This window comes from Dryobates pubescens, chromosome 13 (genome assembly GCF_014839835.1).
Source record: "Dryobates pubescens isolate bDryPub1 chromosome 13, bDryPub1.pri, whole genome shotgun sequence".
NCBI lineage: Eukaryota > Metazoa > Chordata > Aves > Piciformes > Picidae > Dryobates > Dryobates pubescens.
This window is the reverse complement of record NC_071624.1, coordinates 653,633-674,841: the sequence shown is the minus strand read 5'-3', so window position 1 is coordinate 674,841 and position 21,209 is coordinate 653,633. Positions and strand designations below refer to the sequence as shown.

Below are 21,209 nucleotides of genomic sequence, written 5' to 3'. Positions count from 1 at the left end.
CTGCCCAGGGCCCTCTGCCCCTCTGGGGCTGGGGTGTAATCCACCCTTGGCACCTTGTCCTCGCTGCCAGATGGACACAGTGGGAGCCCAGCCGCCTCCTGCTGCCCCTGGGGTGCCAGCTGGGACGGTGGCAGCACCCTGAGGGGCAGGCAGAGGCTGCAAGGTGTGGGAAGGCAGCAGGGCTCTGCCCTGTGGCATCTGAGAGAGGCAGCAGGCTGGGAAGCGACTCCCTGGCTCTCTGCTCTCCTGGGCCACCTCCCCATCCGTCTGCCACTGCTGCTGGAAGGGCAGGGGGCAGGGCAGGCAGCCTGGGGCTCTGCTGTCTCTGGCTCTGCCCTGCTGGCAGCCCAGGCAGGGGGCAGGGGCAGCCCAGGCAGGGGGCAGGGGCAGCCCCAGGCAGGGGGGAGGGGGCAGGGGGCAGGGGCAGCCCCGGGCAGGGGGCATCCTTGCCAGCAAGGCTTCCTGAGCAGACCAGCCCCACCTGGGCAAGGGTCTGTGCCACCTCACCAGCCCAGCAGAGGTGAGAGTCACACCCAGCCCCATGGCCACCACCAGAGAGTCAGGGAGAGGGTTGGGTTGGAAGGGACCTCCAAGCTCCCCCAGCCCCAGCCCCCTGCCCTGGGCAGGGACCCCTCCCACCAGCACAGGCTGCTCAGGGCCTCATCCAGCCTGGCCCTGAACCCAGTGTTTGGCCCTCCAGGATGGGTTGAAGCTGGAGACCAAATGCTGAGGCTCACAGTGCTGAGAGCCTGGTGTGGGCTTTCAGGTGGAGCCCAAAGGGGAAGCTCCATTTCCATAGATCCCTTAGAAACTGAGGCCACAGAACCACAGAGTGGTTTGGGAGGGGCCTTGAAGATCATCTGGTTCCAAGCTCTCTGCCATGGGCCCCTAGGGACAGCTGCCCCTAGACCAAGGTGCTCAAAGCTTCATCCAGCACCTGCCAGAACCTGAGGGGATCCTGCAGGCAGGCTGGGCAGGGACTGCTCAGAAGGGGCTGGGGGGACAGGACCAGGGGCAGTGGTTTGGAGCTGGAGCAGGACAGAGTCAGGTTGGACACCAGGAGGAAGCTCTGCACAGGGAGGCTGGGCAGACACTGGCACAGGCTGCCCAGGGAGGGGGCTGAGGCTCCATCCCTGCAGCCATCCAAGCTCAGGCTTGATCTGGCCCTGAGCAGCCTGCTCCTGGTGGGGATGTCCCTGTGACTGCAGGGGCAGCACTGGCTGAGCTTTAAAGGTCCCTCCCAAGCCAGTGCTTGGGATGGAGCTGGGGCTCCCTGGAGCAGCTGACCCCCTCCCCATGGGGGCACCTCCAGCCCCAGCCAGGGTGCTCCAGAGGCTTTCCCTGCTGCTGGCAGCAAACTCGCTCTGGGGGGGCAGTGGAGGTGCTCCCACCCCCAGGGTAGGTGACACACCAGCAGCACCCTCAGCACCAGGTCAGCAGCAGCCCCCTCAGCAAGCACTCAGCCAGGACCAACCCTGGCTGCAGCCAGCTGCATGCCCCTTGATTTGCACTGCTGGGGCCAGGCTGGGGCAAGGCTATAAAGGGAGATCCTGCCTGCCAGCCCTGCCTCTGCTGCAGCCCCGCCCCGCCCCACCCTGCCCCGCCCCGCCCCGCCGGAATTCCTGCTCTGGGGGAGAAGGGGAGGCAGAAAGGGACCACTTGACTGTGTGGCCCTCCCCTGGCAGTGAGGGAAGCAGCGGGGGAAGCAGCAGCAGCAGCAGTGCCTGCAGCAGCAGCAGTGCCTGCAGCAGCAGCAGTGCCTGCAGCGCAGTGCTCAGGAGGCACCCCGGTGGCTAAGGACTGGGGGGGGGCTTAGGGTGGGCTGCCGCCCCCTACACTGCCCCACAGCAGCACCCCGGGGCAAGGGCCACAGCTAGAGCTCCCCTGAAGGCTCATGGCAACAGACAACGCTGCTCTGGGCTGGAGGAAGGAGGAGCTCCCAGCTGCTCCCCGAGGCACAGGAGGGGATCCTCAGCCTTGGCTGGGGCTGCCCCAGCACAGGGGAAAGCCCTCCCCAGCAGCAGGGCTGGCCCAGGCCCCCTGCAGAGCTCCCTCCCAGCCTCCCCTGCCCTGATTCTAGGAGCAGCTCCTTTCTGGGAGGTGTCTGCAGAAGCCTCCTCTTGCTCGCTCTGCTCTGCTTTGCTTGGGACTGAAATGCCTCTGGTGGGCAGAAAGGGCCCAGGCAGGGTGGCCTTGGCTCAGCCCAAGCAGAGCAGCTCACTGCTGCCTGGGCTGCTGAAGTCAGGCAGCTGTAATGGTCCTTGCCTTGCAAGGAGGGGATGCAAGGAGCAGATGTGGCCAGAGAAGGGCAACACAGCCGGGGAAGGGTCTGGGGAGCAGCAGCTGGGAGTGTTCAGCCAGGGGGAGGCTGAGGGAGACCTCCTTACTCTCTGCAGCTCCCTGGGGGGAGGCTGCAGCCAGCTGGGGCTGGGCTCTGCTCCCCAGTCTCAGGGGATGGAAGGAGAGGCAATGGCCTGGAACTGTGCCAGGGGAGGCTGAGGTTGGAGAGGAGGAGAAATGCCTTTGGTGCCAGAGTGGCCAGGGCCTGGCAGAGGCTGCCCAGGGGGGTGGTGGAGTCCCCATGGCTGGAGGGGTGGCCGTGGTTCGGTGGCCGTGGTTCGGTGGCCGTGGTTCGGTGGCCGTGGTGGTGCTGGCCTCGGGGAGCCAAGCACAGCACTTCAGTGGCTGTGTGATGCAGGGGGAGGGAGAGCAGCCCAGAGCCTCTCCTTGGCCCTCTCCAAGGCCTTGTTTAGTATTCCAGGCAGCGTTAGCTGCTGGTGCAGGGCCCAGGAGCGGCGCAGCACGGCGCTGAGCCTGCCTGCAAACACCTCCCCTGCTGTTCTCAGGCTTGGAGAAGGTGATCAGGACTTATTAGGATTAAGGGCTCATTGCAGCTGAATTGATCAGCTGGCATTTGGGTGTAATTGAAGCTAAAAATACAAGGAGGGGATAAGCAGGTTTCACTTCTCTATGAAATTACCTCCCCCTCTCCCTCCTTGCCGTGCAGGCAGCCCCAGCACCACTGCCTGCTCGGGGGAGAGGGGGAAGGAGGCTTTGTGCGCTGGGGGAGGTTGTGTGGCCTGGCTCTGCAGTGATGCCTTGCTTGGAACAGGCTGCCCAGGGAAGTGGTTGAGGCTCCATGCCTGGAGGTACTCAGGGTGGGGCTGGACAGGGCTCAGGGCAGCCTGAAGCAGTGCAGGATGTCCCTGCTGGGGGCAGGGGAGCTCTGGAGGTCCCTTCCAGCCCAGCCCCTGCTGTGACCTTCCCTTCCCATGCAGAATCACAGAGCCACACAGCTGCCAGGGAGCTCAAGGCTCAGCCAGCCCCAGCCCCTGCCATGGGCAGGGACACCTCACCCCACAGCAGGTTGCTCACAGCCACCTCCAGCCTGGCTGCAAACACCTCCAGGCAGGAGGCTGCCACCACCTCCCTGGGCAGCCTGTGCCAGGCTCTCACCACCCTCCTGGGCAACAACTTCTTCCTCACAGCCAATCTCAATCTCCCCACTTCCAGTTCTGCTCCATCCCCCCCAGTCCTATCCCTCTCTGACACCCTCACAAGTCCCTCCCCAGCTTTCCTGCAGCCCCCTGCAGATCCTGGAAGGCCACAAGGAGGTCTCCTTGAAGCCTTCTCCTCTCCAGCCTGCACAACCCCAACTCCCTCAGGCTGTGCTCACAGCAGAGCAGCTCCAGCCCTCTGCTCCTCCTCCTGGCCCTGCTCTGGACACCTTCCAGCCCCTCCAGACCCTTCCTGGCACAGAGGCTCCTGAGCTGGACACCCTGCACCTCCTCAGCCTCACCACACAACAACTGCCTGTCCAGAGCCATAGGCCTTGAGCCATTCAGGGGCTGATTAAGCTTGCACCACCACCACCACCACCACCACCACCATCACCATCATCATCATCATCATTGCCAGTGTTTCCCATCTGCAAGCGCTGGTGCCCTGTGGAGCACAGGCAGAGCCAGGTGCAGACAATGAAAGCAGAGCTGGCAAAGAGGGGCTGCTGCCTGGGGGGGCTCTGATGCCATCCCCTGCTGCAGCTCAGGGCTCTGCCTGGGGGGGCTCTGATGCCATCCCCTGCTGCAGCTCAGGGCTGCTGCCTGGGGGGGCTCTGATGCCATCCCCTGCTGCAGCTCAGGGCTCTGCCTGGGGGAGCTCTGATGCCATCCCCTGGTGCAGCTCAGTGCTCTGCCTGGTGGAGCTCTGATGCCATCCCCTGGTGCAGCTCAGGGCTCTGCCTGGGGGAGCTCTGATGCCATCCCCTGCTGCAGCTCAGGGCTGCTGCCTGGGGGGGCTCTGATGCCATCCCCTGCTGCAGCTCAGGGCTCTGCCTGGGGGAGCTCTGATGCCATCCCCTGGTGCAGCTCAGGGCTCTGCCTGGTGGAGCTCTGATGCCATCCCCTGGTGCAGCTCAGGGCTCTGCCTGGGGGGGCTCTGATGCCATCCCCTGGTGCAGCTCAGGGCTGCTGCCTGGTGGAGCTCTGATGCCATCCCCTGGTGCAGCTCAGGGCTGCTGCCTGGGGGAGCTCTGATGCCATCCCCTGGTGCAGCTCAGGGCTCTGCCTGGGGGGGCTCTGATGCCATCCCCTGGTGCAGCTCAGGGCTGCTGCCTGGTGGAGCTCTGATGCCATCCCCTGGTGCAGCTCAGGGCTCTGCCTGGGGCAGCTCTGATGCCATCCCCTGGTGCAGCTCAGGGCTCTGCCTGGTGGAGCTCTGATGCCATCCCCTGGTGCAGCTCAGGGCTGCTGCCTGGGGCAGCTCTGATGCCATCCCCTGGTGCAGCTCAGGGCTGCTGCCTGGGGCAGCTCTGATGCCATCCCCTGGTGCAGCTCAGGGCTCTGCCTGGTGGAGCTCTGATGCCATCCCCTGGTGCAGCTCAGGGCTGCTGCCTGGGGGAGCTCTGATGCCATCCTCTGGTGTAGCTCAGGGCTCTGCCTGGGGGAGCTCTGATGCCATCCCCTGGTGCAGCTCAGGGCTCTGCCTGGTGGAGCTCTGATGCCATCCCCTGGTGCAGCTCAGGGCTCTGCCTGGGGCAGCTCTGATGCCATCCCCTGGTGCAGCTCAGGGCTCTGCCTGGTGGAGCTCTGATGCCATCCCCTGGTGCAGCTCAGGGCTGCTGCCTGGTGGAGCTCTGATGCCATCCCCTGGTGCAGCTCAGGGCTGCTGCCTGGGGCAGCTCTGATGCCATCCCCTGGTGCAGCTCAGGGCTGCTGCCTGGGGGAGCTCTGATGCCATCCTCTGGTGTAGCTCAGGGCTCTGCCTGGGGGAGCTCTGATGCCATCCCCTGGTGCAGCTCAGGGCTCTGCCTGGTGGAGCTCTGATGCCATCCCCTGGTGCAGCTCAGGGCTGCTGCCTGGGGGAGCTCTGATGCCTTCCCCTGGCACTGCAGCAGCAGAGGGCTCTGCCTGGTGGAGCTCTGATGCCATCTGAATGGTGTAGCTCAGGGCTCTGCCTGGGGGAGCTCTGATGCCATCCCCTGGCACTGATGCAGCTCAGGGCTGCTGCTTGGTGGAGCTCTGATGCCATCCCCTGGCACTGCTGCAGCTCAGGGCTCTGCCTGGGGGAGTTCTGATGCCATCCCCTGGCACTGCTGCAGCTCAGGGCTGCTGCTTGGTGGAGCTCTGATGCCATCCCCTGGCACTGCTGCAGCTCAGGGCTGCTGCTTGGTGGAGCTCTGATGCCATCCCCTGGTGCAGCTCAGGGCTCTGCCTGGTGGAGCTCTGATGCCATCCCCTGGTGCAGCTCAGGGCTCTGCCTGGGGCAGCTCTGATGCCATCCCCTGGTGCAGCTCAGGGCTCTGCCTGGGGCAGTTTTGATGCCATCCCCTGGTGCAGCTCAGGGCTCTGCCTGGGGCAGCTCTGATGCCATCCCCTGGCACTGCTGCAGCTCAGGGCTGCTGCTTGGTGGAGCTCTGATGCCATCCCCTGGCACTGCTGCAGCTCAGGGCTGCTGCTTGGGGCAGCTCTGATGCCTTCCCCTGGCACTGCAGCAGCAGAGGGCTCTGCCTGGGGCAGCTCTGATGCCATCTGAATGGTGCAGCTCAGGGCTCTGCCTGGGGCAGCTCTGATGCCATCCCCTGGTGCAGCTCAGGGCTCTGCCTGGGGCAGCTCTGATGCCATCCCCTGGCACTGCAGCAGCCCTCCAGCAGCGATGCTCTTGGCTGTGGCACTCCTGGGCTCTGGGCATGCCTGGCTCCTGCTGCACAGAACCTGGGTAAGGATCGCAGTTCCCCTCTCTGTTCCCTCCTTTGGCCATGCCAGCCCTGGCCAGGGTCAGTCTCCAGGTAGGTGTTTTGGATGCCCCCCAGCAGGCCCCTCGAGGGTCCCACTTCCCCCTGTGCCAGTCCTGCTGCTGGCTCTGTGCCTCCCTCCCCTGCAGCCTGCTTCTGCTCTTTGCCATTTCCCCTGCTTCACAGAGGGTTTCCCAGGTGGCAGCACATCAAATGCTTTATTGAGCCCCAGAGAGATTGCCTCTCCCACACCTCCCTTGTCTGGCAAGCCAATTACCTTATCAAAGGAGGGCCTCAGCCCAGCCTGGCACAGGCTGCCTTTGGTGAAGCTCTGTTGCACTTCAGCTCCTTCCTCTCAGTGCCTTCAATTAATGTTTCCCTCAGGATGTGTCCTGCAGCACCCTGAGCAGGTTACCACAGCAGCCTGGCTCAGGCTCTTCACTTCCCCTACCCTCCCTGGTGAGCCACTCATGTGTGGGGCTTCACTCGGTGCCATCTGACCTGCAAACCTCAGCAGAGGTCTGCCCTCTGCCCCCCCTGTGCCACTTCTCCCCAGGTGGGGTGGAAACTTCCCCAGCCCCTTGGGCTTCACCTGGGCCCCCTCCAGAGTCCTGCTGCCACGGCAGGCGGGGCTGCTTCCATCCTTCACCTCTCATTAGGAACAAGCTCTGCCCCAGGAGGCTGCTGGAGCCTGGAGCAGGCTGCCAGGGAGGTGCCAGGTGAGGCCCCAGCCCTGGAGCTGCTCAAGGTGAGGCTGCACAGGGCTCTGGGCAGCCTGCTGCAGTGCAGGATGTCCCTGCTGGGGGCAGGGCTTGGGCTGGGGGAGCTCTGGAGGTCCCTTCCAGCCCAGCCCCTGCTGTGATTCCACCACCCTCATAGCAAAGAGCTTCCTCCTGCCCAAGAGCCAAAGCTCTGCAGGGCAAGGGGAAGAATCACAGAATCAATAAGGTTGGAAGAGACCTCAAGGGTCAGCAAGAGACCAGCCTGAGCTTCTCACTCTCCATGAACCAGGCCCAGCACAGTGAGCTCCCAGCCCAGCCCTGCCCAAGCATCTCAGCTGGAAGAGGAGCCCAGGACCTCCAAGCTTGATGGTTCAGGACCTGAGTTATGCCAAAGGCTCCCTGCAGGCACTGCCTCTGAGCTGCTCGACCCTAAGCCAGCAGCTCTGGGAGGGTCCTGGCTGCCCAGCAGCTTGGTTGACAACAGCAGGAGTGCACAAAGAAGGCTGCCTGGGAGCTGAAGATGCCCCCAGAGATCCTCTGTGCTATTGTGATGCCTTAAAAACCAAACCCAACCCCCACCAAAGCCAAGAGGCCACCAAACCCCACAGAAGCCACCAAAGCAGCCCCAGAAAGGTGCTGGGCTCTGTGTGCTGAGGACTTCTGCCTTGCAAGGGCTGCAGCATCAGCCCAGCCTGGCTGCCCATGATGCCAGCTGCTGCTGGGCACTGGATCTGGCCAGAGGGAGCAGAGCAGCTTCTGATGGGAGGAGACTTCTGCCAGGTGAGGCCCCCAAGCTCTGATGGTGTTTGCACTCTGATAGAGCAGCACTAAAAGCCTCCCCGGGGCAAAGGCAGCTTTAGAAGCACCCCCAAGGGCTCCATCTCTCCCTGCACCCTCCAGCAGCTAACAACCCCCCCCGAGGGCACAGCCCCCAGCAAACAGCGAGCAGCAGGGGGCCGGCCCCAGAGCCCTGCGGGGAGGAGGTAGGAACTCATCTCACAGCAGCTGAGTGAAGGAGGGCAGGGGGGGGCTGAAACAATCAGAGCACTGCCTGGGCTGGAAGAGCTCTCCCAGGGCAGCCAGCCCCACCGGGACCCCCGCCGGGAGCCCAACCCTGGCCCCAGCTGCCACGGCCACAGGTTTCTGGAGCCCCTCCAGGGCTGGGGACTCCACCACCCCCCCGGGCAGCCTGTGCCAGTCCCTGGCCACTCTGGCACCAAAGGCATTTTGCCTGCTCTCCAACCCAGCCCTGCCCTGGCCATTGCCTCTCCTTCTCTCGCCTGGGGCCGGGCAGAGGAGCCCAGCCCCCGCCCGGCTCCAGCTCCGTGCGGAGCAGGGCCCTGGGCAGTGTTTGCTGAAGGGGAGGGTGGGTGGCAGAGGCGCGGCGGGGCGGGGGGCTGCCGGCTCACGTCAGTGCCCGCGGGCTGGCGCTCGGCCGGGCTGGCGCTCGGCCGGGCTGCTATCTGCCGCCGGGCTGCTATCTGCCGCCGGGGCTCTGCCTATCTCGCCGGCTCCCCGCGGGCGCTGTTTGCGCTCCCGGCCGTGCCCGCGGGAGCTGCTGCTGCTCCCGGCCAGGCTCTGCAGGAAACACCTCTGGGGCACAGCGGACAGAGCTGGGGCAGGCCCTCCGCAGCCCGGGGTGCCCCTGGGCTGGGCAGGGGAGGAGCCGAGTCGTGCTTCCCAGGACAGGATGGGCTGGAAGGGACCCTGAGCATCATCCAGCTCTGGGCAGGGACACCTCCTGAGCCCCTCTGCAGGGGCCATGGCAGCTCTTGGGCAGGCAGAGAGATGTCTCCTCCTGCTCAGCAGCAGACTTTAAAGGCTAACTCTGAATGCAAAGCTGCTCAGGGCCTCATCCAGCCTGGCCCTGAACACCCCCAGGCAGGAGGCAGCCACAGCCTCCCCTGGGCAGCCTCTCCCCCCCCTCACTGCCAAGGATTTCTTCCTCCTCTCCAGCCTCAATCTCCTCTCCCAGCTCAAAGCCACTGCCCCTCCTGTGCTCAGCACAAGCCTGGATGAGGCACTCGGTGCCATGGTTTGGTTCATCAGATGGTGCTGGGTGAGAGGTTGGACTTGATGGTCTCAGAGGTCTCTTCCAACCTGGTTGCTCCTGGGTGAGTTTGGTATTTTCCTGAGGGGTGGTGGCTGCTCAGCACTGGGGGGGTGCTGGTGGGGGTGCTCTGGGTGGCTTTGCCGTGCTTCACTCTGCACCTTGTGTGTGGCTGTTGGCACTCAGGGGCTGGACAAAGCTTCCAGCCCTGCTGGCAAACCTGTCCTGGAGGCAGAGCCCTGCCATGGAGCAGGAGATGTGCTCTGTGCAGCTCATCTGCTCCCTGGCTCCTGGGGGGTGGCTGGGAGCCAGGCTCACCCCCCAGCAGCATCCTCTGGTGCCCTCCCCCAGGCTGGGCAGAGCTGTGCCAGCACAGGTCAGGCTCGCACAGGGCTGCACTGGGGAGGTCTCTTTGGTGCTGCAGCTCCACCTCTGCCTCAGGACTTCCCCCTCAGCACAGAATGGTCACTGAAGTCCACAGCCCTTAGACATCAGGACCAGGAAACACCTCAGGGGTCCTTCCAAGCCTGCGGTGCCAACCTGGGGGGCACCTGAGGGTGCTCCGGGACAGCTCAAGCCCCCTGCTTGGGGACAGGCTCTGAGGGCCCAGCAACACCTCCTGCCTGCCTGCCTGCCTGCTGATGGGGAAGTGGGCAGCAGCTGAGCTTGCCAGGCAGCCAGCCCAGGCTGTGTGATGGCATCTGGGCTGTGCTCGTGCAGGAGAAGGCTTTGGTGCTGCTGGCCTCGGGGGCCTGCGCAGCATCGCTGCAGCACAGCCCCAGGGGCAGCCCAGCAGCCTCCCTCAGGGTGGGGCTGCCCCTGCTGGCACCAGGGGCAAGTGCTCTGCCTGCTGGGCTCAGCCTTGCCCGTCCCTTGTGAGCCTCCCAGGGCGGCTGGGGCTGCCCCCAGGGCCTTGCACCGTGCTCTGTGCCCCTTAGAGCAGCCCTGGCTCTGATCTCAGGTTGAGCTCAGCCTTATCTCAGCTCAGCAAGAATGCAAACAGCAGAGCTGCTGCAGAGCAAGCCATGAGGCTGCCCCAGGCCCTGGCAGGGCAGCAGAGAGAGAGGCAGTGCCCAAGCAAAGGGCTCTCCAGCAGCTCTGGATACCTCCTAGCGTGGTCCAGCTCGGCTTTGCCTCCCCAGAGCCTGCTCCCTGTGCCTGCTCTCCTGCAGCTGCTCTCCTGCAGCCCAGAGGTGAGTTTTGCTTCCTCCCTGGGGGTGTGGGGCTGTGGAATCAGGGCAGCAGGTCAGCAGCTGTGCAGTCTGCAGCCCCTTGGAGGTTGCAGGGGCTGCACTGATTACAGCCTGCAAGGGTCAGCAGAAACTCTGCCACAGCTCTGCCATCTGAGAGGGGTTTCCAGGTGTGCCTGGTGCCCAGGCTGGCAGGGAGGTGGCTGTGGGGTGCAGGCACTGTGCTGACCTGGCTGTGGCTGGAACTGACTGGGGCTGGGGGGACAGGGTGGTGGAGGCTCAAGCAGTGCTGTGTGTGCTGCAGGCAGGGACTGCCCTGGGGCTCTTCCCTGCCAGGAGAAACAAGGAGCAGGCAGCACACAGAGCCAGCTGCAGATCCCCACCCGTGCTCAGAGGAAGCTGCCCACAGAGGCTGTGGAGTCTGCTCTGCAGCCTTTCCAGCCCCCCCCGGGTGTGTTCTGTGTGCCCTGCCCTGGGTGCCCTGCTCTGGCAGGGGGGGTTTGGGCTGCATGCTCTCTGGAGGTCCCTTCCAGCCCCTGCCCTGCTCTGTGGCTCTGTGGACTGCAGGACTCCAAGCTGCAGTTTGTATGAAACAAAGATCTTTGGGCAGATAAGGAGCAGAGACCCCAGAGAGCTGAACCTTGCCCAGGCTGCTCCCAGAGCATCAGGAGCTCAGCACTGGGGGGGTCAGGCTGGACCCCACAGCTCCAGTGCACCCCAGCAGCTTCATTTACTCCTTTTGGAGACCACCAGGATGAGCAGAGGCTGCAGACCCTCCCCTGTGGGGCCAGGCTGGGAGAGCTGGGGCTGTGCAGCCTGGAGAGGAGAAGGCTCCAGGGAGAGCTCAGAGCAGCTTCCAGCAGCTGAAGGGCTCCAGGAGAGCTGGGGAGGGACTCTGGACAAGGGCTGGGAGTGCCAGGATGAGGAACAATGGCTTTGAGCTGGGAGAGGAGAGACTGAGAGTGGAGAGGAGGAAGAGATTGTTGAGTGAGGGTGGGGAGAGCCTGGCACAGGCTGCCCAGGGAGGCTGTGGCTGCCTCCTGCCTGGGGGTGTTGAGGACCAGGCTGGATGAGGCCCTGAGCAGCCTGTGCTGGTGGGAGGGGTCCCTGCCCAGGGCAGGGGGCTGGAGCTGGATGAACACTGAGGTCCAACCCAACCATTCCATGATGTACTGACAAACCCTGCTGCACCTTCCTAAGGACACCCCAGAGGACTCCTCAGCAGCAGTCCCAGCCCTGGGCACCCCTGGCAGCCACTGGGATCTCTCCTGTGCCCTGCCAGCCCCCTCCCTCCCCAGCTGCCAACGCTGAGCTTGCCCCAGGCGCAGCAGCATGTCCGGGACTGCCGCATGGAGCTCTGCTGCAGGCAGGGAGCAGCCCCCTCGGCAGGGTGATCCCCCGGGGCCGGGCTTTGAGCCCTGCAGCTCTGCAGCTGGGCACTGAACGTTTTGCCAACAGCAGCCCCCAGGCCAGGATGAGAATCCCAAACTCTCCACACAGGCCCCTGGGGGAAGGCAATTTCCCAGGAGGAGAGGCTGGGGGTTTGCCTTCTGCAGCACGGGGGGCTGGGGGCTGCTGCGGGGGCTGCTTGCTGCCCCCTCACCGTCTGCAGCCCAGGCCCCTCCCAGACTGCCCCCAGCCCAGGGCTTTGCTAGGCTCAGCCAGACCTCAGCCACTGCATCTTCAGAGCCATCCAAGCAGCGATGGCAGCCTGGGGCTGGCAGCCTGGGGCTGGCAGCCTGGGGCTGGCAGCCTGGGGCTGGCAGCCTGGGGCTGGCAGCCTGGGGCTGGCAGCCTGGGGCTGGCAGCCTGGGGCTGGCAGCCTGGGGCTGGCAGCCTGGGGCTGGCAGCCTGGGGCTGGCAGCCTGGGGCTGGCAGCCTGGGGCTGGCAAGGTGCTGCCCTTGGCTTTGCTGCTCCAAGCAGCCCAAGAGAGAGAGCAGCTGGGAGTTCAGCACTGCCAAAGCTCAGCAGCAGCTGCTGGCCCCTGGGCTGCACTGCAGCAGCAGCAGCAGGCAGGGACCAGGTCAGAAAAGCCTAAACCCTGGGCAGGCTTCGGGGGTGGGGAGGGAGCTGCCAGGGCCCAGAGCTTGCTTGCCCTGGGCTGGCTGGCTTGGAGCACCTCGGGAGGAAGAGCCTGAGGAAGGGGAGGGGGCAGGAGGGCTTGGGGCTCCCGGGGGTTTGTTTTGCTCTCCCTTGGTGCTGGAGTTTCGCTGTTGTTGTTCCTCAGGGCTTTCTTTTGCCTTCTCTTGGTGGATTGTTGGGCAGCTTCTTGCTGGTTTGTGTTTTGGCTTCCTGGTGCTTTGGGTTGGGGGTTCTTGGTGGTTTATGTCTCAGCTCCTGGGGGCTGAGTTTGCAGCCTCCTGGGGGCTGCTTGGACTCTCCCTTCTGCTGGGCTTTCTCAGTCCCTCTTGCCCTGGGCTCTGAGTATTCCTGCTGGGGCTGAGCCTGGCTGGGGCTGAGCCTGGCTGGGGCTGAGCCTGGCTGGGGCTCTGCAGCTCAGGCTGCTTTATCTGCAGGCTTGGGAACAAGCTGTCCCCGAACCTCTCGTGTTTGCTCTCCAGTCCTTCCGTCCAAGCTGCTTATCTGCAGGAGGAGGCCCTGGGTGCTGCCTCCTGCAGGAAGGGCTGCAGGCTGCTAGGGCAGCACAGCAGAGCGCTGGGAGGACCCTGGGGAGGGCTGGCTGGAGCTAAAAGCAGAGGCAGCATTCTCTGCTCTGCAGGCTGCTGTGTCCTGCAGGTCCTACCCACAGCCACTGCTGGCTGGAGCACTGGCACCCTGCTCAGCCCTGGCTGCTTCTCCCCTGCTGTGGTGGTCACCCAGGGAGCAAAGTCTGCTGTGGGACTATGGGGAGGTGCTCAGGGCCAGCTTGGATGAGGCCTTGAGCAGCCTGGGCTGGTGGGAGGGGTCCCTGCCCATGGCAAGGGGGTTGGAATTAGGTGATCTTGGAGGTCCCTTCCAGCCCAACCCATGCTGTGAACAGTCACAGAGCCACAGATTGCATCAGGTTGGAAGCTGACCCTGTCCTCCCAGGGCATCCTGTCCCACCCCTGCAGCCCCAGGCACAGCTCCAGCTGGAGCAGGCTGCCCAGGGACAGCTCCAGGCTGAGCTTGGATGGCTGCAGGGATGGAGCCTCAGCCCCCTCCCTGGGCAGCCTGTGCCAGGCTCTCCCCAGCCTCCCTGTGCAGAGCTTCCTCCTGGTGTCCAGCCTGACCCTGCCCTGCTCCAGCTCCAAACCACTGCTCCTCATCTTCAGCACCCAGTGTGGGGAGGATCTGGCTGGGGATGTGGATCAGGAGCTGCCACAGCTTCCAGCACTGGCTGGGGAGCTCCCAGAGGGCTGAGCTGTGCTGTGGGCTCAGCTCTGCTCTGCTTGGTGCCTGTGCCTCCTGTGCCCAGCACACAGAGCTCTGCTCCCTCACATCCCCTTCAGGCAGGCTGGGGTGGTTGGACCCTGCTCTGCCACTCAGTGTCTCCTCTCTGCTGGGCCCTGGCTCAGGACTGCTGCTGGGGTGCAGCCAGGTAGCCTTTCAGGAGGGAATTTCCTTGGTCAGGAGCCTGTCCCAGAGGGTGATGCAGCTGTGACTCACTCCTGCTGCCCTGGGGCCTTCTCCTGTGGGCAGAGCAGGAAGGAGGAGCTGGGCCAGGCTGAGGCAGGCTCCCCTAAACCCTGCCCCTGCTTTGTCCTTCCAGGTGAGTCCTGCTGGCCCCAAACCACCCCCGGGAGTGGGACTGAGTTCCCCTCTGTGCATCGGTGTCCTGCCCTCAGAACCCCCTCTGCTTATGCTGCAGAGAGTCTGGGGGGCTTCAGCAGGGAGCTGGGCTTCGAAGGGCTCCAAGTGCCGCTGGGATGGCAGAGCAGCCACCTGCCCGTGTGGGTTTCTCAGAGCTATAACCCAGGTAGGTCCCAGCCCCTTGCTGTGCAGCACCAGCTGCTTGCTGGCCTCACATCTGCCTCCCTCTGCTCCTGCAGCCCCAAACCCTCACAGCCCTCAGGGCTGAAGTCTGAGACAAACCTTGGTGCCCAGGGGCTGCTGGTTTGGCTTTGGTTGACGCATCCCAGACTCTCACCATGACCTCACTGGCACTGACCACCTAATGCCACTGGCACATTTGGGTCCTGCCATCCCCTGGGCGTCTCCTGGCTGTGGACAAGCAGTGTTGGCACAATGCTGCAGTGCTTGGCAGCACTTTGCCACACCACCCTGCCCCAGGGCTTGACTTGGTGGCCCTTGGCTTGCCGTGGGCTGAGCTGATCCTTCTCACCTTGCCCTCCCTGCTCTCTGCCTTGCTCCTTCCCTCTCTGCCAACCCAATGCCTGCCCAGCTGTGCCATCAGCACAGAGCTTCCCCAGGACCTCTCCTGGTGGCCCCTGCCTGGACAGGGGTGAGGAGGTGTGACCCCAGCACCTCACCCCACAGGGTGCAGCATGACACCTCCTGCCAGGGGTGTGCTGGGGAAAAGGCCTGAGCCTGCCCACACTGTGCCATGGAGCTCAGAGCCTGCCCACACTGTGCCATGGAGCTCAGAGCCTGCCCACACTGTGCCATGGAGCTCAGAGCTGCCCACACTGTGCCATGGAGCTCAGAGCCTGCCCACACTGTGCCATGGAGCTCAGAGCTGCCCACACTGTGCCATGGAGCTCAGAGCTGCCCACACTGTGCCATAGAGCTCAGAGCTGCCCACACTGTGCCATGGAGCACAGAGCTGCCCACACTGTGCCATGGAGCTCAGAGCCTGCCACACTGTGCCATGGAGCTCAGAGCCTGCCACACTGTGCCATGGAGCTCAGAGCCTGCCCACACTGTGCCATGGAGCTCAGAGCCTGCCCACACTGTGCCATGGAGCTCAGAGCCTCCCACACAGTGCCATGGAGCTCAGAGCCTGCCCACACTGTGCCATGGAGCTCAGAGCCTGCCCACACAGTGCCATGGAGCACAGAGCCTCCCACACAATGCCATGGAGCTCAGAGCCTGCCCACACAGTGCCATGGAGCTCAGAGCCTCCCACACAATGCCATGGAGCTCAGAGCCTGCCCACACTGTGCCATGGAGCACAGAGCTGCCCACACTGTGCCATGGAGCTCAGAGCCTGCCCACACTGTGCCATGGAGCTCAGAGCTGCCCACACTGTGCCATGGAGCTCTGAGCCTCCCACACTGTGCCATGGAGCTCAGAGCTGCCCACACTGTGCCATGGAGCTCAGAGCCTCCCACACTGTGCCATGGAGCTCAGAGCTGCCCACACTGTGCCATGGAGCTCAGAGCCTCCCACACTGTGCCATGGAGCTCAGAGCTGCCCACACTGTGCCATGGAGCTCAGAGCCTGCCCACACTGTGCCATGGAGCTCAGACCCTCCCACACTGTGCCATGGAGCTCAGAGCTGCCCACACTGTGCCATGGAGCTCAGAGCCTGCCCACACAGTGCCATGGAGCTCAGAGCCTGCCCACACTGTGCCATGGAGCTCAGAGCCGCCCACACTGTGCCATGGAGCTCAGAGCTGCCCACACTGTGCCATGGAGCTCAGAGCCTCCCACACTGTGCCATGGAGCTCAGAGCCTGCCCACACTGTGCCATGGAGCTCAGAGCCTCCCACACTGTGCCATGGAGCTCAGAGCCTCCCACACTGCCTTCCCACCACACTGTCCACACATCCCTGCCCAGCCCCTGCCCTGCCCAGCCCCTGCCCTGCCCAGCCCCTGCCCAGCCCCTGCCCAGCCCCTGCCCTGCCCTGCCCAGCCCCTGCCCAGCCCCTGCCCTGCCCAGCCCCTGCCCAGCCCCTGCCCAGCCCCTGCCCTGCCCTGCCCAGCCCCTGCCCAGCCCCTGCCCTGCCCTGCCCAGCCCCTGCCCAGCCCCTGCCCAGCCCCTGCCCTCTTCACCTGTTGCTGTCTCTCCTCAGCGCCCTCGGCTGCGCCGTGACCGCCCGGGCCCCGGCAGAGCAAGGATGCTGAAGAGAATCCACCTCTGCCTCTGCTTCTCCTTCATCTCAGGCATCCTGTACGAGCTCTCCCTGCTCTCTGGCTGCTTCTTCCCCTACGTGCCCCTCTCCAAGCACCTCCTGAGCCCCGAGGAGGTGCTGAGCCTGGGCAGGAGCATCATCTTCCTGGAGACCAGCGAGCGCCTGGAGCCGCCCCCGCTGGTGTCCTGCTCCGTGGAGTCTGCCGCCAGGACCTACCAGGACCGAGCGATCATCCTCTTCATGAAGGGGCTCAGCAACCACACAGCCCTGCAGGGCAACTCCAGCCACGCAGCCTTCTCGCTCCTCTCCGCCATGAAGAACGTCTTCATCTTCCCCCTCCGGCTGGAAGCCATCTTCCAGGAGACTCCTCTGCTCCAGTGGTACAACCAGGTGGGCACAGGGACAGGGGGGAGGCTGCTGTGGGCACAGGCTGGGGGGGCTGGGGCTGTGCAGCCTGCAGAGAAGGCTCCAGGGGCACCTCAGAGCTGCTGCCAGGACCTGAAGGGATCCTGCAGGAAGGCTGCAGAGAGACTTTTGCTGAGGGGGTCTGAGCCAGGCCAAGGGGAAATGGTTTGGAGCTGAGGCAGAGCAGGGTCAGAGTGGAGCTGAGGAAGAAGCTGTTCAGCAGGAGGGAGCTGAGGCTCTGGCACAGGCTGCCCAGGGAGGCTGTGGCTGCCTCCTGCCTGGGGGTGTTCAGGGCCAGACTGGATGAGCCCAGCGCCACCATGGCCACCAAACCCTGGCCCCAAGTGGCCACAAGTTTGTGGAACCCCTCCAGGCATGGGGACTCCACCACCTCCCTGGGCAGCCTCTGCCAGGCCCTGACCACTCTGGCACCAAAGGCATTTTCCCTCCTCTCCAACCTCAGCCTCCCCTGGCACAGTTCCAGGCCAGTGCCTCTCCTTCCATCCCCTGAGACTGGGGAGCAGAGCCCAAGCCCCAGCTGGCTGCAGCCTGCTTGCAAGGAGCTGCAGAGAGCAAGGAGGTCTCCCTCAGCCTCCTCTGCTCCCATGTCCTCTTCTTCTTCCTTTTTCTGAGACAAAATGAGCACCAGTGCCAGAGGGAAGCCTCCAGCCTGCCTCCAAGAGCTGGCAGTGCTCAGGCAGTGCCCAGGCAGTGCCCACATGGCTCTGTCCCACTGCAGCAGCAGGCAGGGGTTGGTGGCATCACTGATGGCACCTTGGTGACACCACCAAAGCAGCGGAGAGCTGCTCTGCATTCAGCTCTGTTTCCACAGCAAGGCTCTCCGAGGCCCTCTGCTGCCCCCTTGGCTTATCCCAGGTTCCACAGCTGGAGGCAGATCGGTGGTGGTGCCTGTGCAGGGCTGGGGGTGTGAGCATGGAACCGTGGAAGGGGCTGGGTTGGAAGGGATCTTGAAGCTCATCCAGCTCCAGCCCCCTGCCCTGGGCAGGGACCCCTCCCACCAGCACAGGCTGCCCAGGGCCTCATCCAGCCTGGCCTTGAACATCCCCAGGGAGGGGACATCACAACCTCCCTGGGCAGCCTCAGGCTGTCCCCGTCCCTGGAGGTGTTCAAGGCTCGGTGGGACAGGAGAAACTTCCAGGCAGGAGGCAGCCACAGCCTCCCTGGGCAGCCTCAGGCTGTCCCCCTCCCTGGAGGTGTTCAAGGCTCGGTGAGACAGGAGAAACCTCCAGGCAGGAGGCAGCCACAGCCTCCCTGGGCAGCCTGTGCCAGGCTCTCCCCAGCCTCACTGCCAAGAATTCCTTCCTCCTCTCCAGTCTCAGTCTGCCCTCTCCCAGTTCAAAGCCATTGTCCCTCGCCCTGTCCCTGTCCCAGCCCTGGCCCTGGCCCTGTCCCAGCCCTGGCCCTGTCCCTCCCCAGCCCTGGCCCTGTCCCTCCCAGCCCTCGCCCTGTCCCAGCCCTCGCCCTGTCCCAGCCCTCGCCCTGTCCCTCCCCAGCCCTCGCCCTGTCCCAGCCCTCGCCCTGTCCCAGCCCTCGCCCTGTCCCTCCCCAGCCCTCACCCTGTCCCTCCCCAGCCCTCGCCCTGGCCCTGTCCCAGCCCTCGCCCTGGCCCTGTCCCAGCCCTCGCCCTGTCCCTCCCCAGCCCTCGCCCTGTCCCAGCCCTGGCCCTGTCCCTCCCCAGCCCTGGCCCTGTCCCCTCCCCAGCCCTGGCCCTGTCCCCTCCCCAGCCCTCGCCCTGTCCCAGCCCTCGCCCTGTCCCTCCCCTGGCCCTGTCCCTCCCCAGCCCTGGCCCTGTCCCCTCCCCAGCCCTCGCCCTGTCCCCTCCCCAGCCCTCGCCCTGTCCCCTCCCCAGCCCTCGCCCTGTCCCAGCCCTCGCCCTGTCCCAGCCCTGGCCCTGTCCCTCCCAGCCCTTGCCCTGTCCCAGCCCTGGCCCTGTCCCAGCCCTCGCCCTGTCCCTCCCCAGCCCTCGCCCTGTCCCAGCCCTCGCCCTGTCCCTCCCCAGCCCTCGCCCTGTCCCAGCCCTCGCCCTGTCCCTCCCCAGCCCTCGCCCTGTCCCTCCCCAGCCCTCGCCCTGTCCCTCCCCAGCCCTCGCCCTGTCCCAGCCCTGGCCCTGTCCCTCCCCAGCTCTCCCTTCAGCTCCCGCAGAGCCACCCCAAGGTCTCCCCGGCGCCCTCCGCAGCGCGCTGCCGGTGCCGCCGGCCGGCTGCAGCCCCCGGGCCGCCGGCGGCCTCCCCGAGCGCGCTGTGCCCGCCGCAGGTGGTCCCGGAGCAGGAGAAGAACTGGGTGCACGTCAGCTCGGACGCCGGCAGGCTGGCCCTGCTCTGGAAGTACGGCGGCATCTACATGGACACGGACGTCATCTCGCTGCGGCCCATCCCGCCGGGCAGCTTCCTGGCGGCGCAGAAGTCGCGCTTCTCCAGCAACGGCATCTTCGGCTTCCCCGCACGCCACTGGTTCCTCTGGGCCTGCATGGAGGACTTCGTCCTCAAGTACAACGGCGACATCTGGGGCAACCAGGGCCCCCTCCTCATGACCAGGGTGCTGAAGGCCCTCTGCAACCTGACGGACTTCCGCGGCGCCGAGGACCACAGCTGCCGCAACATCTCCTTCCTCAACCCCCAGCGCTTCTACCCCATCCCCTACCCGGCCTGGAGGAGGTACTACAAGGTGTGGGACCGGAGCCCCAGCTTCAACCACTCCTACGCCCTGCACCTCTGGAACTTCATGAACCACAACCGCCAGGCCGTGGTGGCCGGCAGCAACACGCTGGCCGAGCAGCTCTACCGCGCCCGCTGCCCCACCACCTACCGGGACCTCGTCCGCAACGCTCGGCGCGGGGACCCCGCGCCCCCGGGGGCCGCCGCCTGAGCTGCCGCCGGCGGCCCCCCGGCCCTCCCCTCCCCGGGGCCGCAGCCCGGCGCGGGAGGGCGCAGAGCTGCCTGCGGCCCCCAGCCCTGCTGGCCCGGGGGGCTCGGCGGGGGCTGCAGCATGGTGCTGGCTACCCCTGGGCAGGAGGCTCCGGTGGCACTAAGGACACCTCGGCCTCAGGGCTGTGAACTCAGAGGTGCTCAGGAACCAAACCTTCCTCAAACAGATGGACTCACGGGGTCCTGAGGAGAAGCTTGGCCTCTGGGGAGCACTTTCTGCTCTGGGGGGAGCAAGTTCTTCCCTGGGGAGCCCTTTCTGCTCTGGGGGGAGCAAGTTCTTCCCTGGGGAGCCCTTTCTGCTCTGGGGGGAGCAAGTTCTTCCCTGGGGAGCCCTTTCTGCTCTGGGGGGAGCAAGTTCTTCCCTGGGGAGCCCTTTCTGCTCTGGGGGGAGCAAGTTCTTCCCTGGGGAGCCCTTTCTGCTCTGGGGGGAGCAAGTTCTTCCCTGGGGAGCCCTTTCTGCTCTGGGGGGAGCAAGTTCTTCCCTGGGGAGCCCTTTCTGCTCTGGCCCCGGTGGCCCTGCTGGCAGCTCCTGCTCTCAGAGGAGCTGGCGTGGGCTGAAGCCTGAGGCCGGTGTCCTGCAGCTGGAGGAAGGCTGCCAGCTGCAGCTGCTGAGGAAGGGCAGCCCAGGGCCCTGCCCCTCTGTTCCCCTCTGGTTTCTCACCCAGCTCACCCCCTACGTTTTTGAGAGGGACCTTGCTGGTGCCAGAGAGAATAAAGTGGTTCAAAAGCCACCAGCCCTGAGCCTGCTCTGCCCTGCAGGCCCCTGGCAAAGCCCCAGCTGCCAGCCTTTCACTTGGGCTCCCCTCAGGAAGGGGCTTGCCCTGCCCTGTCCCCCGAGGTCAGTGCTGGCTGAATGCTCCTGCTGGACAGGGAGGAGGTGCTGAGGCTCTGGCACAGCATGGGGGTGGTCCCTCAGGGCTCCCAAAGCCCTCTGGGGTCAGTGGAGGTCATCTGCCCTGGAGGTGAGGAGCAAAGGGCTGCACTGAAGCCCAGCTGAGCACCCAGTGGCTTTGGGGCTTTTCCAGAGTCAGCAAACTGGGCAGCCTGCCCAGCTCTTGGGGGCTCTAGTCTCAGCCTCTGAGCTCCTCCAGGCCAACCCTCAACCCAGCACCACCCAACCCTGGCCCCGGGTGCCATGGCCACAGGGTTGTGGAGCACCTCCAGGGCTGGGGACTCCACCACCTCCCTGGGCAGCCTGGGCCAGGCTTGGAGAAGCCTTTCACTGAAGAAGCTTCCTCTAAAGTCCAACCTAAGCCTCCCCTGGCACAACCTGAGGCCATTGCCTCTTGTCCTCTCTCTCGAGACTGGGGAGCAGAGCCCAATCCCCCCCTGGCTGCAGCCTCCTCTCAGGGAGCTGCAGAGAGCAATGAGGTCTCCCTCAGCCTCCTCTGCTCCAGGCTGCACACCCCCCAGGCCCTCAGCTGCTCCTCCCCAGCCCTGCTCTCCAGACCCCTCCCCAGCTCTGTTGCCCTTCTCTGGCCCTGCTCCAGCTCCTCAGTGTCCTCCTTGCAGTGAGGGATCCAGAGCTGAAGGCAGTGCTGAGTCCAGGGGCACACTCCCTGCCCTGCTCCTGCTGAGAGCAGCCAGCTGCTCTCTGGGGCTGGGGGGAGCCATTGCCCCCAGGGGTCCCAGCACCCCTCCTTTAGTCCAGACAGGGAGAAGGCCCTGGCTGGGCAGCAGAGGCTGCTGGAAGCCCTGTGGAGAAAC

The 21,209-nt window shown here is 65.2% G+C and overlaps 1 protein-coding gene across 1 annotated transcript; it reads left to right on the top strand.

Moving 5' to 3' along the window:
• Nucleotides 1–2,581: 2,581 nt before the first annotated feature.
• On the top strand, nucleotides 2,582–19,443 carry LOC104308788 (alpha-1,4-N-acetylglucosaminyltransferase). Its single transcript, XM_054166460.1, is given in 5 exon segments — nucleotides 2,582–2,687; nucleotides 13,931–13,974; nucleotides 13,977–14,093; nucleotides 16,093–16,542; nucleotides 18,832–19,443. Coding segments are annotated over 5 exon segments (1,329 nt in total).
• The last annotated feature ends 1,766 nt before the right edge of the window (nucleotides 19,444–21,209 follow it).